This window comes from Nelumbo nucifera, chromosome 7, assembly GCF_055504915.1.
Source record: "Nelumbo nucifera cultivar China Antique chromosome 7, China Antique-T2T, whole genome shotgun sequence".
Classification (NCBI taxonomy): Eukaryota; Viridiplantae; Streptophyta; class Magnoliopsida; order Proteales; family Nelumbonaceae; genus Nelumbo; species Nelumbo nucifera.
This window is the reverse complement of record NC_142655.1, coordinates 4,418,777-4,434,783: the sequence shown is the minus strand read 5'-3', so window position 1 is coordinate 4,434,783 and position 16,007 is coordinate 4,418,777. Positions and strand designations below refer to the sequence as shown.

The 16,007-nt window shown below is 40.7% G+C and overlaps 1 protein-coding gene across 2 annotated transcripts in view; it reads right to left on the bottom strand.

The window, feature by feature from the left end:
• Window positions 1-1,418: 1,418 nt before the first annotated feature.
• Window positions 1,419-16,007, bottom strand: part of LOC104597479 (phosphatidylinositol deacylase) — a 74,223-nt gene continuing 59,634 nt past the window's right edge. The window contains exons 14-18 of one of the 2 annotated variants that reach the window (XM_010259045.3): window positions 5,883-6,211; window positions 4,241-4,316; window positions 3,937-4,076; window positions 2,855-3,128; window positions 1,419-2,096 (exon numbers count right to left, since the gene is read on the bottom strand). In XM_010259045.3, coding sequence (XP_010257347.2) covers window positions 1,767-2,096; window positions 2,855-3,128; window positions 3,937-4,076; window positions 4,241-4,316; window positions 5,883-6,211 — 1,149 coding nt within the window. In that variant the 3' untranslated portion in view covers window positions 1,419-1,766. The remainder of the gene's footprint in view (window positions 2,097-2,854; window positions 3,129-3,936; window positions 4,077-4,240; window positions 4,317-5,882; window positions 6,212-16,007) is intronic. The other variant, XM_010259046.3, reaches the window with a different exon arrangement.

Here is a 16,007-nt window from a genome sequence, read left to right as displayed (position 1 = left end):
TTGTATCGTTTTTGCCCTCTCATTTGTAATTTGTCATTTTAGCTCGACACATGATCATTAATCAGTAGTGCCAATGCTTCATGGAGGCTTTAGTCTGATCAATTGTCATACTTCCATGACCATCTAACATATCACATTCTGAAAGCGCTTAAAACCTTTTCTTATAGATTATTGTTGGTTGAACATTGAGCATCACTTGTAAGTCTGTCTATCTTGTCAAATACTAATAGGGATCACCTCAAATAGATGCATGGCTCAACAATTGCATCCATCATTTCATTCAAGTTAAGCTAAAATTGTCATCTTTAAATGAAATGACTAAAAGAATGTTTCATATGTGAAATAAATAATATAACTTTTAATCCCTGGCATGGCATCCTTTTATAATTGTTGTCCTTAAAACTTCAGTTGTCAAAATTAAGTAATTAACTGAACCGTTTGAATGGAAGCTATCTTATCTGGAATGTGGCAAAAAAAAAAGAAAAAAATAATTATCATAGGATTTCAAGAGCCCATTTATGAAAATGATAAATTAGAACCATGTAAAGTTATAAAATAATTACAACTTGTCATTGCTGGTCCTGAACGCAGGAAACAAGTCCAGCTTTCAAGTTGCATGCCCCAAATGCAATCAGCATTTCTGCCTTGACCGTGACATTTATATTCATGAGAATTTACACAACTGCCCTGGTTGTGAGAGCCAACGGTTTCAAAGCCAGTAAACACCACTGAAGAATGATTTTGTAGCAGCAGAGATTTGAATGTCATTGCCATGGCAGTTAATTCTGATTACCGCCATCAAAAGTCAAAGCAAGATTTTCAGGAAGGTAAAGGTTGGGTGGTTTGAACATTTCACTTTACGTCTTGGCCCTGCAAACTGCCTGGTCAACATGCCGCCCGAGCTGCCTTTTAGGTTATCATCTAAGTTTCTGAAACATTTTTATCAGGAACAGAACTATATCTTCAATCAGCTTCCTCGGGTAGAAGGTGCTAACCGGCTCAGTTGGTATGGTCTCTGATCGGTAATTGGTTGTTGGGGGAGACATGAGACTGATTCCCACCTTCACCATTGCAAGGATCAACCATTGCATTGCATGAGTCCATTTATCATAATAAAAAAATAACAGATGATCTAAAACACCTAATTTGTTCTGGAAGGTCCAAGTTGCATTGATTTGTACTACTTTTACCCAAAGGAATCTCAATTCTCAGTCACAGGTAATCCTCACATCAAGCATCGTATATTAATGTATAACAAGAGAGTATACCAAGATGATAACGAGAGTATCAGAGGAACAGGCAGGTCCACGAACTTCTTCCGTAGCTTTTAGTTTTAGGCTACATTGTTGCACTAGCTAGATCCACCTTGTTCCAGCCAGCAAACCATCCATGATCCAGTGCCAATGGGCAAGTTCAGATGAATCAAGGTCAAATGAGCTTTAAGGAATCAATCAAAAGTCCAGCTGCTCAGCATTTAGTACTTTATACAACATTTGATTAATTTGTTCGGCAATTGTTATAGAGATTCACCAAACTGATTAAAACAATTAAACAGCTTTTCTGCTTCCCATTTCCCTCATCAATAAACAAGAGTCTAAAATCTAAATTGTGTCAAGGACAAATCTGAGCCGCAAAACCGCTGGAAACCAGGCCATGTCCATTGTTCCCGTTACTGTATCAGCAAATAACTTGACAAAAACATGTACAAGAGAATGTTTACCCACTTCTGTTCTTCAGTGTGCATAGCTATCTGAAGGAAAGCTTCCTCAATGTTTGTGAGAGTGCTTTCGGTTGCCAAAATAGCTATCTGAGGAAAAGCCCTTCCTCTCAATGACCCTCAAAGCAAAAAGAACCACACCAACAGCAGCCATGGCATAAAATGCTCTGTAAGGAGCCAACTCAAGGCCAGAAATGTAGCAATAATACCCAGCGAGCAGATACACAAAGCTCAGACCAATGTCCGGACCAAACAAATGAAGGAATGGGAATGAAAGGGAGTTCACTCCAGGCTTTGAGCCACAAAGCCCATGTAGAATGACACCAATGCAAAGAGCAGAGTCTATGAACCATGGAAAGCTTTCACCCATCCCAATTCTCTGCATGAACAAGGAAGGTTAAGGGTATGAAGTTAATTAATGTAAAGGACTATCCAGAGGCTGTGTGATTCCGTCAAAAGCACATAGCAACATGGCACTAGAAGAATCTAGAAAAGTGAAGAAAGCAGAGAGGATAAAATTGATTATGGTTTATTAACCCTGCTTTAGACACTCCAAGATTTTTTTATTTTTTTGGAGGGGGTGGGGGGGGGGGGGGCGGTCATGAGTTACAATTTGCCAAGTAAAGATGCATGAGCAAGAGAAGGGAGAACATGAATCAAATTTTCCACTTGATATACGATTGATGTATGCATGGAATGCACAGATGAGCAAAAAAATGGATACAAAGCCAAAAACATAAAGAATTCGCCTAGTTATTACTAAATGTAATTGAATTTATCAAAGAAAACCAGAATATACCTCATCAAATCATACGCTAAGAGGACAAAGAACTCATATCCAATCTTACAAGAGCTAAACAATCAGCCAAGTAAAATTACAAAGGCAAACTGGTTTCAATAGGGTTGTCTGAGTCATCCACCACCAATTAAAATGTAAGTTTATTCTAAGAAAAATAAACAAAATTATATGATATTCATCTACCTTAATATAAACAATTTTATATCCACAATTGTCAAGTCCACTAAATTCTCTTTGTTTCATGGTATTCCATTGTCCTTAATCATGCAGGCAAGTACTTTGCTTGGATTATCATTACTAAAATATTTCCTTTTAGACAAAGAAAGAGAAATCCATACCTGCAACCAAGCTACAAGTGATGGAAAGAACATGAAAGCCGCAAGAAGATGCAATATTAGCATGCCATGGCGGTAATGAAACATTTCCAATTGTGTGTCAGAAAAGCTTTTCCCTGAATTCGGGGTATTAGGACAATTTTCATCCACAGGAAGAATTTGATTGAATCCACCACCAGATTTGAATTTGGACTCATCAGATCCATCCTCACCCTCCCGTTTGCAATCAACTAACTCCTTTTTCCATGCATGACTGCGAAATGAAGCCGCCAAAAAACTGTTACAGAAAGCAGGAGTGGCACTTAGGATTGATGCAGTACACTGGAATAAACGCTTCACATGATTATTTAATATCCAAGCATCAAATATTAAGGTAAATTTGTAAAACTTCTTTCAGAAGATAATGCAACCAATAATGTAGATAATTTGCCTTTTCATGAAAGAAGAAATGCAGAGGAAACATTTATGAGTCATATGGTCCAATAATCACAGATAGAAAAGGAAAAATGCTTTCAGACTTTTAATCAAGTTAACCGGATGAACTAATATTTTCAGCATTCATCTTTTTCATTTAGATAAAGTGCACAGATAAGGGTCAGAAGACTACCCTTCATTCTTCATATTTGTTTTTCTTTTTCCATTATTTTTTCCTCTGCAGTTTTCTCTTTAGTCAGAGTTTCTAGTTCTCTAATTATTAAATTTGGCACCAGATGTGAACAAAATAAAAGATGTCATCTGCTCAAATTTAATCCTCAGAATCACCAGTCTGTACAAATTATATCAACCATAAGCCTTTTCACATGCTTATCTTTCATACACCATTAGATCCATCTATATAAAACATGACCTAGAGGCATGCCTTGTAAAAGTAAAACATTACAAATATATATGAAAAATTCAGCCTACAAACTCAAGCTTTGTATTACTTAATGGCACAAGTAAGCTTCCATCTGGAGAACCACTGGAAATGGAAAAATAGACAGATGGGGAAGCAGACATTTCCCTGACAGCATTTTCTTAAAATGAGTCTCTAACTAGTGGAAAGGGAAAAAAGCCTGGAAGAAAGCAGGAATATTAAGACAAACCTGCAGAGAGCAGTATGACAGCATAAAGAATGAGATAGCAGCAGTATAAAGAGACCTAACGCTGGATGAACAAAACACACCAAAATAACTGCTACAAATGCTATAACAAAAGTTGAATTGCCTCTGAGAATCCTTAGTGCCTGTTTCATGAATGGATCAAGTTAGAGTGGAATCAAGCTGTATACACACACAGACGTGCATAAGATGGTACATAGGTTTTGAGCAGAAAAATATTATAACTTAACTTTTTTTGTGGGAAAGCTGAGGTAAGTTTTACTCAAGAACATCTTAACTGAGACTTTACCTTAAATGAAAACAAACTGGAGAAAAGATCAAGGAACCAATGGATGAAGCGTAACTTTTCCTCCCACAATTGCCACCTGTAAAAAATTACCCGACATGAATACTTTTTACTGAAAATTTCTGCCAATGAAAGTTATCCCCGGTTTTAGATTCTGAAGCAGCTGAGTGATCAAGCACATTTTGAAAGATTCTAGCCAGAGTCTCTTTCTTGTTGCCTCTGAAGCTTCTGTTCATTTAAGTTGAATGGCAAGGGTTTGGAGTCTAGTGATGAGAGTTTTGTTGTCATTTTGTTAGCAGTGTGATGAGATATATTGTGTAGTATTTATTTGTGTTTTTTTTTTTATTTTCCATTTCAGTTTAATGGGTGTTGCCAATGTGTTTTATGTTGAGCTTTCGTAGGAGTGCTTGGGGGTGTCATTGGTTGAAGAGGTTGTATTTGTTTCATGGGTGATATCTTATAATCTGTTTGTATCCTTCTTCATTCTTTTGATTTTTGATGAATGATCTCCTTCTTCATTCTTTCTTAATAAATTTTCATTTTTATTTATTACCCAAAAAAATCTGCCAATGAATTAAGTGTGCACACTAGCTGCAAACCCAGACTAAGCTCAATTTTGCTTCATGAACCATCTCTAAGCACTTTTACCAAAAAAAATACCATCTCTAAGTCAGTTCCCTTGGGGTAAGTAGAAGCTCAAGACTGTAATCAGTCTTGAATCCTAATAGATTTTAGGTTTACAAAAGTAGAAGAAAAAAGAGAGAAAGGAGAAGGAAGAGAAGAGAAACAGGAGAACACAAGGAGTTGAAAGGAGGGACAGATTCTAACACATCTGCCGCCGCCACTCTCTTAGCATTTATAGGTTATGTTCAGTACATAATGGAAAGGACAGATCTGCCCTTAGTACTTACATGATAAATAAAGTAAATAAAAACTGAAATAAATAATAGCTGAATTAACAAACTGACCCAAACTGACACTACTATAACTGAAAGCAAATAACTACACATGCTGTCCTATGAACACAGTGGGGACCACTGATGTGGGGCCCACATCAGTGTTCTCTACAGGGTACATTTGGTTTGGTTGTACACCTATTTTACTAATAAAACAGATGTTTTGGGGAAGTTGGTGATGCATACCTAACTTTGTATAAATTGATGAGGAACATAGGGTAAGATAGCAATGCCTAGCAATCTAAGGACATATAGGGTGCTTAGAACATTAACATTGTAAATATGCCACATTTATTTTTTCCATCAACCAATAAAATAGAAGAGAAAAAGTAATTATATAGCACAACATAGATTAGGTAGCAAGGGGTAGCCTATCAAAAGGAGTGCTTAGCATTTATTGTGTTTTGTACATTCTTTTTAAACAAATCAATGAAATTCCATTCTAGGTCCAAATGCAATTGAAACTAAAAACAAGATGACTCAATTTCACATTGAGGCACATGAAGAAATTCCAATAGCTGCTAAAAAGGAAAACCTGAGATTTCAGAGATAATCTTTTGGCAACACAATGCATATCTTTCACTTTCTTCTTTCATTGTTTCTTTTCTGTGTGTGTGGGGGGGGGGGGGGGGGGGTTGGACTAGAAACAAATAAAATTTGCCATAATGAAAAAGAACACTCTAACTAACCGTGTCTTGATGAAAACATGTACAATAGCAGCCACATAGAAGATGAATTGGGTGATCAAAATCAGAACAATCACCGATCCATTTGCAAATGAATAGCAAACTATGGAAATGATAATGAAGCTGGCAAGTGGAGGAAATTTCTGGGATGTTAGCAAAGAAAGGACCAAAGACACCAAAATGGGTACTACAGATAGAAGGAGATATGGCAGAGGCATTCTCAAATTGGATTCCACAGCTGCCAGCATGGAAGGTAGAGGCAGATCAAGCTCCCAAGCACGTGCTTGTCGCATCAAAGCAAATAAGATGACCGCTAAGGAGAAACCAATTATCTGCACAAAAGCAATCAAATAGCATGAAAAGACTGGAAAGAATCTCATAAATATTCAAGAATCATCTAATCACATCTGAAATAAGCAATCAAAGTACAAATATGCAAACAAAAATAACCTAAGCCAAGTTGCTATTCAACCAAAATGGCATCATCTAAAACTTTACAGCAAAAGCTGAACATGCCTTGTGGTTAAACTTTCCCATCAATCACAAGGCCACAAATGCACCAAGTACCACCACAATGAACAGACCACCACCTACCATAGAAAATACAAAAGTTTCCCCTCCCTTGCAAAACACAACTAAGAAGGTGATATAAAAGAAATATACAAGGAAGTCCACCAATTCCATCTTACAAATAGTCAACACAATCCCCACCCAAATAACACAAAAAGTTGCCACAACCCCATGCAAACAAAAGGATGCAGCCACTCTTCAAAATTCCATCTCCTCAAAGGCATCCTATAATGACTCAACCCAGAAGCGGGCTACCAACTTTTTGTTGAAGCTCTACATCTCTAATAGCACTTTTCCCCCCAAAAGGAAGTCCATTAAATTGCCACAAATTCTTACTGATCAACAATTTTGTATCCACATCTATTTTCTATAAGCAAAGAGGTGGCTTTGTTTGTTTTTTTGTTTTTGTTTTTTTTAAGGATCAAAAGGAAACTTTATTAAAATTGAAAAAGAAAGCAGTACATCTCCGAAAAATGGTTGTCTAGATGACAAACCGACTACTTAAGAAATTACATTGTAAATGACTCCAAATTACAGGTATTCAACTCTATGGTACTCCAGAAATTCTCTATCAGATCTGACTTGTTCACTTGGTCGAGCTCTGGAAGACTGAGAACCCAGGCTGCAAACGAATTGCTCACCCCAGCTAAAAAGTATTCGACATTCTGGTTTTTCTTCTTGAAGTAATACCCCACTGGTTTGATACTTCTAAAAAAAAATTCTATCTCCCTTCTTCTTCTTCCTTCCTTCACTCCCCTCACTTTCCATCTAAGGATCCTCATCTTCCCCCCTCCTCCCCCTGTCTCCCCCGACCCCTAAATTTCACTCAATCTCGTCCAGCCCCTCCTCCTCTCCCCCTTCCTCGTCCCACCTCTTATATTTTTCAAGGTATTCTTCCCTTTTTTTCCTCTTCTCTTTTCTTTTTTTTTTCAAATTTCTCAAAAGCTATTCTTGCAAAATCTTCCCCTCCCCAGAAGACTAAGCCTAGAGACTAACCTATCTCGACCTCCCTCTTCACGAGTTTGTTAATATTCACCTTCACGTTCTGTACTATCTCCGAAGCTTCTTGATCCCCTTGGGTCTGATCAGCTCTTCCTCTTTCTCTATTCTTGTCCCCCGACTCCAAGGCCTCTCCCTCTTCCCCTTGCTTCTCTCCTTCTGGCCTCTGATTGGAAATTAAAAGCCTTCCCTTTCTATTATATACCTTATCTCAGATTCCACTTTCCCCCTCCTCCTCCCAAGACTTTCTTTCTTTCTTTTTGTTATCTTCTCCCCCGCCTCTTCCTCTGAGCTCCTTTCTTCCCCTCTCTCCCTGTTTGTGACTTCCAAGGCAAAACCACTTGGTGAACAAGATTGACTCACCTCATCATTTCTGTACGGAGGTACCAGGATATCCTCATCGCGTCTTACTTGTGTTTCTTTCTTGTTTCCTTCTAGTAACACTGTTGTTTTTTCTATGGTGCTTGAAATCTGGTTGCCAAAACATCTCTTCTCCTCTGGAACAATCAGCCTCCCGGGCAACCCTTCTCTTCTGTGCCCCTTTCCGCCCCTGACCGTAACTCCCTTTCTTTCAGCCTATTTGAGAATTCTCTGTTTCTCTGGTTTATTGTTCTTTTGCTTCTTATTGAATCTCCAGACACTTCTTCTGCTACAGATTTCTGTGAATCTACTTCCACCATCAAACTTGTAAATCTCTTCTCTTTTACCTCACCTCCCAAGAAATTGATCTTTTTTTCTGTTTTCATACTTGGTCACCACCCAAATCCAGCTATCTTCTTCCTTTTTCTTGTGATCTCTGCGAATGGTTTTCCTGGAACTCGAACGGTCGGACCTGGTCTTCTTAAAAAATAAAGTTCTTTTTCAGTTTTTCCATGTCTGCCCCTCCCGGTCACTGACTTTTTAACTCTCAAAACCTTTTTGCAGTTTATCGCTAACTTACTAAAGTGGTAAACCTTTTTTAGGCCTACCTTCTTATTACCAGCTATCACCTTTTCCTCTCCCCTTCTATTAACCTCCTCCTTTTTAAAACCATCTCCCCCTAAAGGCCCAGGCCCATCAACCTCCATTTCTCCCCCTTCTCAATCTGCCATCTCACTCCCTCCTCAAAATGCCACAAACTCATCATCATCATCTTCTTCTCCCCTTCGTCTCTTCAACTCCCTCTTCTTCTCCAACTCCTCTCCCCTGTGTTTCCACCTGCCCCTTCTCCTTCCTCCATCCTCCTTCCTCCTTCCTCTTTACTCTTCTCATTCAAGTTCTTCTTTGCTCATTCTTCCTTATCTGCACTGTGATATGTGCCATCTGTTCCCTCAACAAACAGCCTCAAAACATATTGTTCTCCTGCAAATAACAGACTCATCTGCTTTGGTTTACCTGGCATATGTTTTACTTTGGCTAGTAACCTCACCATGTCCATTTTCTCCCATTTTCGATTCCTATCATCCAATCGAATGAGTCTTCAATAAGATGCTGCTATTTCCTCGAACGTATTGATGCACCATGCCTGCAATGGAATCCCCACTATATCTATCCATGCCGCACAAGTCTGTCTGCCTTCTACCAGTTCTCTGACTGTCAGCAACCACCAATCCAGCCTTAAGTCGAAATCTCTTTCCTTTGATTTCTCCTCCTCCAGAACCTGTTCTGCAAATTCTCTATTCTGGAACATTATTAGTAAAAGCTCTGCTTGCAGTTTCCTTACTCCCAGGACCTTTTCTCTTCCCCATTCTAAGATCGTCCAACTTTCTAACTCCTTTATTTCAACTTCTCTCCCAACTATTCTGCCTATCAAACTTGCTCAAAGAACATTCAATCTCTCCTCCAACTTCCCTGCTTTTCTTACTTCCACTAAAGGCATTTTCTTCTACAGATCTACTCCGCCATTAGAAGATTTCTTACTTCCACTAAAGGACAAATCTGCTAATGTGATGTTAAACATTATGCATTCCCGATTCTACAAGCCACCTTTGTACCAAGCCCCTCAAGACAAGCCCAAACAAGAAGGAGATACGAACTACATCCTTAAGAAGTAGTTCATATTTTTTGTTTCCCTCTAGGAGAAGTTTATACTACATTCTTAAGAAATTTCTCAAATGACCATCTTTCTATATTGATATCAAAGCCAAAATATTTTGGGGTGCCATTACTTTCACCGTTTGTTAGGGGATATAAAGAGAGAACAGAAGGATCTTTTAGACTTCTGCCTGCAAATGTAGGTTATTCTTGACTGAATTTGGTCCTTCCAGAATTTGAAGATGTAGATAGAATATCCTTAGGAGGGATTTTTTTTTAGCACCTGAGATTTTGTCAACGATGTTTCATAATAAATTTGTCTATATGTATAAACATTTGCTAGCAATGTCTTGAGGGACATCTTTCAGTAAACCTTGGTTTCATATCAACACCTCATACCATGTACATTCTTTAGATGAGATGACATCACATAACCCTCTACAGCACTTGGGATTAGCCCTTGATGACCAGAGCTTGCTCCACTCATTGCTAAGCATAACTACTAGTTTAAAAAGTGAAGACAAAAAAAGAATCAACCAGAAGCAGCAGTTGGAGGGATTTCTGAATTGGTGGAATTACTAGGCACCCTTATCAGGTTCTCGGAGGGTGATAAAGACTGTTAAGGAGAATGGAACGGGAGGAGAGAAACTTCCGGTCGGTGGGGAAGTGGAGGTTGGAGCTGGGCATTGAAGCTAAACACTTTCTGTTTGAACAGGGAGGGACAAGAGGTAAGGCTTATCTGAAAATCAGGGAAGGTTGTAGGGCCACGCTACTATTACCAGAGGAGGCTTGCTAATGACCGAAAGGCTTTGTTGATGGAACAGTAAACTCTATCAAGGTAGAAGGGTGGAAAAACTCAGTGGTATGTTGTGGGAAAAGTTATGAATCGGTTCTGAGAAGGAATGAGAGAGGATGGTTTATCATGGTAACAGAATACTTTGGTACTAACAAGAAACAAGTATTATGCATACCGGAAGGTCTGAGGGGTCAAGGCTGGACTTCCTTCGCCAATAATATCCAGGCCTTTCTCTTGGAATTTGAAAGGAAGGCTGTAGGAGGATTGGATAACAGATCGGTTGAAGATGCTCCTTTAAGCTGTGGTACCCCGGAGCAGAGCAAGAAGCAAAGTCCCTGCTGTCAAGAGACTTTGATAGCAAGTTCATTTGGTATCCGAAAGTTAGCACTTGAAGAAGGGAGAGGCAAATGGGAATACAGAATGGTGTTAATGGCTGATAGGGTTGTAAGGGATTGGACGAAAGTGCTAGATGCAGTTGCAGAAAGACTGGGTTTAGAAGGTGATGCAGTAGTTCTACCGTTTGATGAGAAGAAAGCCATCCTCCATACAGGTGATGAAAAACTGATTTTCAATCAGTCCAAGTAGATGGAGGACTGATACAAATACAAAAATGGGTTCGGTTATGCAACGAAGTTGTGCTAAAGGACTGCAACTTCTGGATCAAATTCTTAGGACTCCCTTTTAATCTCTGGAATGAACAGACCTTAGGAAGAATCGTTAGATTCCTAGGGGGTGTTCTTCTGGAGCTGAACTTGAGAAACTTGTGTGCTGCGGAGATCAGAGTTGCAGGGCTGAAGCCGGAGAGCTTGCCTCGTGCTCTCGAAATTCTTTCAGATGGAGCCTGGTATAAGATTTGGCTGGCGACGGAAGTTGAGGCGTCTCTTTGGGGGAGACGACCAGAGGTAGGGGATGATGACGTGGCAGCGGGATGGAGCACACGTGGCACCCAAGGAGTAGAGAAGCAACCTTCTGCGCGTGACAGAGTAATTAGAGAAAATGAACAGTCGCAGGGTTTTTTTTCCACCTCTCGCAGCCTTCCTTTAAAAGCAATTAATTCAAATTTTTTTGAATTAAATTCAAGAGTTTTAGGTAGCCCTTCCTATGCTGACGTGGCCAGAAGAGATTGTAACTCGGCAGGTCTTAACAGGGCCACCACTTCTGAACCGGGTGTAAGATTGGCCGAGCCATCTTTTGTTCCACTCACCACTTGTAGCGGGCCACGTGACGACTTAAGTCATCACGTGGGGCGGGACAAGCTCTATTCGACTGTAGACGGAAACGTCCGTCTATCTTCTTCCAGAAAAGAGGAGCCCGATCTGTTTGCTTCTCGAGGCTATCAGAAATCGCGAACAGGCGGAGGAAGGTGCCCCCTAAGCTGGAATCTTCGTCCAGACTGTGGCGAGCAGGCTTCCAGTGTAGAAGGTCGCCCAAACCCACACTACAGTAGGGGTAAAATAGAAGAGAGAGGAGGAAGATAGAGGTTGGATAAGTTGCAGCACGGAGAGTGATGAAGAGGGGATTTCAGATGACTGTGCAAGTTTGGATGGCTCTACACAGGAAGATTCCCAGGCAGGACAGATCAGAGATGAGTTAGAGCAGCTCTTTCTTGAAAATCCGATGGGTGTACAGAAGACAAATTTGGAGACTCCGGTAAACTTGAACAGGGTAGACCAAAGCTCAATTTCGGAGAAGCCTCTACCAAGGTTCGGCCCCTTGCAAGTAGCCGTTAAGGTGGTAGGTCATGCTTACCCAGATCTGAACAAGAGTACGTCACAGAGCGGTGGACAACTGGGTAGACAAAAAGGTATTTGTGTAAACCAGTTGACGGGGAATAGTTCCCTCCAACCCGAGGAGAAAAAAAGCTCCAATTGTTCTTTACAGGGTTTGAAAACCAACCACCCTCCTCTGCCCCTTTCCTACAACCCTCAGTTGGAACCAGGTAACTCTGTCAATTCAGTTTGTGCTACTGATGAGTGTTCTATGTCCATTGTTCCAGATTCCTTTCCAACCAAGAGTCAAAGGCCCATGGACAGGAAGCCGCAATGAGATTACAAGGGGAGGAGGGGGAGACAATAGTAGGATTACAGGGCAGGGATAAAAAGATATGGGGTATCATTGAGAGGATAATGGGTGAAGTGGAGAGGAATGATTTGCAAAGGGAGGGTAGAAATGGGACAGAAAGATTGCCTAGTGGAGAGAAAGAGAAAAGGAATGAGGAGAGGGGTAGACGTTCCAACTAGATAAAAAGGAGAATTGTAGGGAAGATTCAGTGGCAGAATTTGTGGGAAAGCTAGGGTGTAAACTAAAAAACCCAAATGATTTAAAAGCATTTCTACGAAAAAAGGAGGATAGAAAGTTCAAAAAAAGAAAATTGAGTGAGGTTGAGAGATTAAAAAGAGATATTGAGGTGGATAAGAAGTTTGGGGCCAGAGGGGACAGAAGGAAAGGGCCCAAGTAGATTTTGGTGGTGATAGGGTAGATTCTTGCAAAATTGTGATGAGAATCATAAGTTGGAATGTGAGGGGGCTAGGTAGTGTTAGAAAGAGAGCAACAATCAAAGAGGCGTTTAAGAAGTTCAATCCAGATGTGGTATTACTTCAGGAATCCAAAAGAATGGATTTTGACTATAGGTGGACGAGAAGTGTCTGGAGAGCTAATGGGATTAAGCGGGCGGCTGCTCCGTCGTGGGGGTCCTCAGGTGGTATTGTGACTTTGTGGAAAGAAGATGTGCTTACAGGACCGGAGGAGTTGATAGGGGATCATTCTGTTTCTTTGAAGTTTAGGCAGGTGGAAGATGGTTTCGAATGGGTTCTAACAAATGTTTATGGGCCCAATACTATAGGCAGAGAAAGAAACTGTGGGAAGAGTTGAGTGATATTAGGGGCCTTTGGGAAGGACCATGGTGTCTGGGAGGGGATTTTAATGTAGTGAGACTCACAGAGGAAACCAACAACCCTAGACAGAGAGTCACAACAAGTATGAGGAGCTTCAATCAGTTTGTGGATTCGTTTGAGCTTAAAGAACTCCCAATGCTTAACAATACCTTCACCTGGTCCAACCTCCAATCAAGCCCAATTTGCTTTAAGCTGGACAGGTTTCTCTTTTCTACAGATTGGGAGGCACATTGGGGTAACTTAACATCTAGGGTGCTCCCGAGGCTTACCTCAAACCACTGGCCTATAGTAATGTGTAAGGAGGATTTGAGAGGTGATGGTCCTGCCCCGTTTAGGTTTGAAAACATGTGGTTGACCCACCCGGGCTTCATTGAGAAAATCAAGGAATGGTGGCAGCACTATAATCCGCCAATACAATGGGAAGGAATGAGGTTCCATAAAAAGCTTCAGTTCTTAAAATCCCAAATAAAGGAGTGGAACAGGTTGGAGTTTGGGAGAGTTGAGGAAAGGAAACAGGTGTTGGTAGAGCATATAGAAGAGCTGGATATGAAGGAAGGAAGGGGTCTTTTTGGTGAAGAAGACAGAGAAAGGAGATGGAGTGTAAAGAAGCAATTGGAGGATCTTTTGATTAAAGAGGAAATAAGCTGGAGGCAGAAATCTAGGTGCAAGTGGTTGAAGGAGGGGGATAGAAACACCGGGTTCTTTCACTCAGTGGAAAACGGTAGAAGAAGGAAGAATTTCATTTCAAAGTTGGAAGTCGAAGGAACAATTATTTCCCACCCGGTAGAAATAGCAGAAACCTTTGTTGGTCATTTCAAATCTATTTTCAGAAGACCTTTAAATGAAGGGATCCGGTTAGAGGGTTTAGATTGGCCGACTCTAAGTCCAGAAAACAGAGAGTGGTTAGAAAGGAGATTTGATTTGGAGGAGATAAAGGAAGCAATCTTTTCAATGGATAGAACAAAAGCTCCAGGTCCAGACGGGTTCACAATGGCTTTTTATCAAGATTGTTGGGGTATTGTGGAGGAAGATATTGAGTCAGTGTTCGAGGAGTTCCACAGAAGGGGAATAATCAACCTGGGCTTGAACTCCACTTTCATTGCTCTGGTTCCTAAGAAGAAAGAGGCTTCACTGGACTTCAGACCTATTAGTTTAGTGAACAGTTTGTACAAAATAATCGCAAAAGTGTTGTCTCTAAGGTTAAAGAAGGTTCTTCCTTCTATAATTGCACCTAACCAAGGTGCTTTTGTGATGGGAAGACAAATTACTGATCAAATCTTGATTGCAAATAAGAGTCTGGAGAGTTTTAGGAAATCCAAGAAGAAAGGAGTGGTGTGTAAACTAGACTTGGAGAAGACTTATGACTTAGTTGATTGGTCCTTCTTGTTGGAGGTGTTGAAAAGTTTTGGCTTTGGAGACAGTTGGTGTAATTGGATTTGGGGTTGTATTAGAAGTTGCCACTACTCAAACTTGGTGAATGGAACTGTGGTGGATTTCTTCCCTGCCTCGAGAGGAATAAGACAAGGTGATCCACTATCCCCTTTCCTATTCACTCTGATTGCTGATGTACTTGGGAGATTGATTCAGAGAGCAGATTCAAGGAATTTAATAAAAGGATGGAGAGTAGGAAGGGAGGAGATACCTCTTACTCATCTACAGTTCGCAGATGACACTATCCTTTTCTGTGAAGGTGGGGACATTGAGTGGATTCGGAACCTAAAGTTGGCAATACAACTCTTTGAGCGGGTATCCAATCTCAAGGTGAATTTGGATAAAAGTAGTTTAGCGGGTGTGAATCTGGAGGAAAGGGAGCTTAGAGAGTATGCAGATGTCTTAGGGTGTGCAACCTCGAATTGGCCGATGGCTTACTTAGGCCGCCCCCTGGGGGATAACCCTAAGAAGGTAAGCTTTTGGAACCCGGTGGTGGAGAGATTTGGGAAAAGGTTTGCCTCTTGGAGGAAAAATTATCTTTCCTTGGGGGGGAGAATCACTTTGATTAGATCAACCCTAGCTAATCTTCCTGTGTACTTCCTATCTGTGTTTAAGATCCCCACAAAGGTCTCTAACACTTTGGAAAAGCTTATGAGGGATTTCTTGTGGGAGCCTGGAGAGGAGTAGCGGGACCATAGGGTGAGTTGGGAGGTGGTAACTAGAGGTAAAAAGCTAGGAGGTCTTGGGGTTGGGAATCTTAGGAAGAGGAACATGGCATTGTTGGGGAAATGGCTATGGAGGTTTCCGTTGGAAAGAGACAAGTTGTGGACAAAGATTGCGGCTAGTATACATGGGTTGGAAGACAATGGTTGGGAACCTGGAATCTTGGCAAGGACTACAGCCGCTTCTCCTTGGTCAGCCATACACAAACTGCTTCCGGTATTCTCCCCTTGTATCAGGTATGGTCTTAACTCCGGTAATAAAATAAAATTTTGGGAACAACTTTGGGTCAGGGACTCACCTCTAATGGACCAATTCCCCTTTTTGTATGCTCTTTCTAATTTGAAAAATGAACCCATTTCTTCCTTCTTAACCCCCTCAGACTCTCCTTCAGGGTTTGGGTGGAACCTAGGGCTGAGAAGGGCAATTAGGGACATAGACTTGGACCACATTTTGTCTTTGTTAGCCATCCTTGAAAATGTTTTCTTGGATCCCATTAAGGAGGACACCAGATTTTGGGTTCCCTCCTCTTCAGGTGTTTTCTCTTGTGCCTCATTTTTTGAGACTTTAACTCAACCTTATGATCCCATTGGGTTGTCTTTCCCGGTTAAAAAAATTTGGAGTAGGTCCATTCCTCCTCGGGTTGGTAGTTTTTGTTGGGAAACCTTCTTGGAAAGAATTCACACAAATGACCTACTTCAGAAA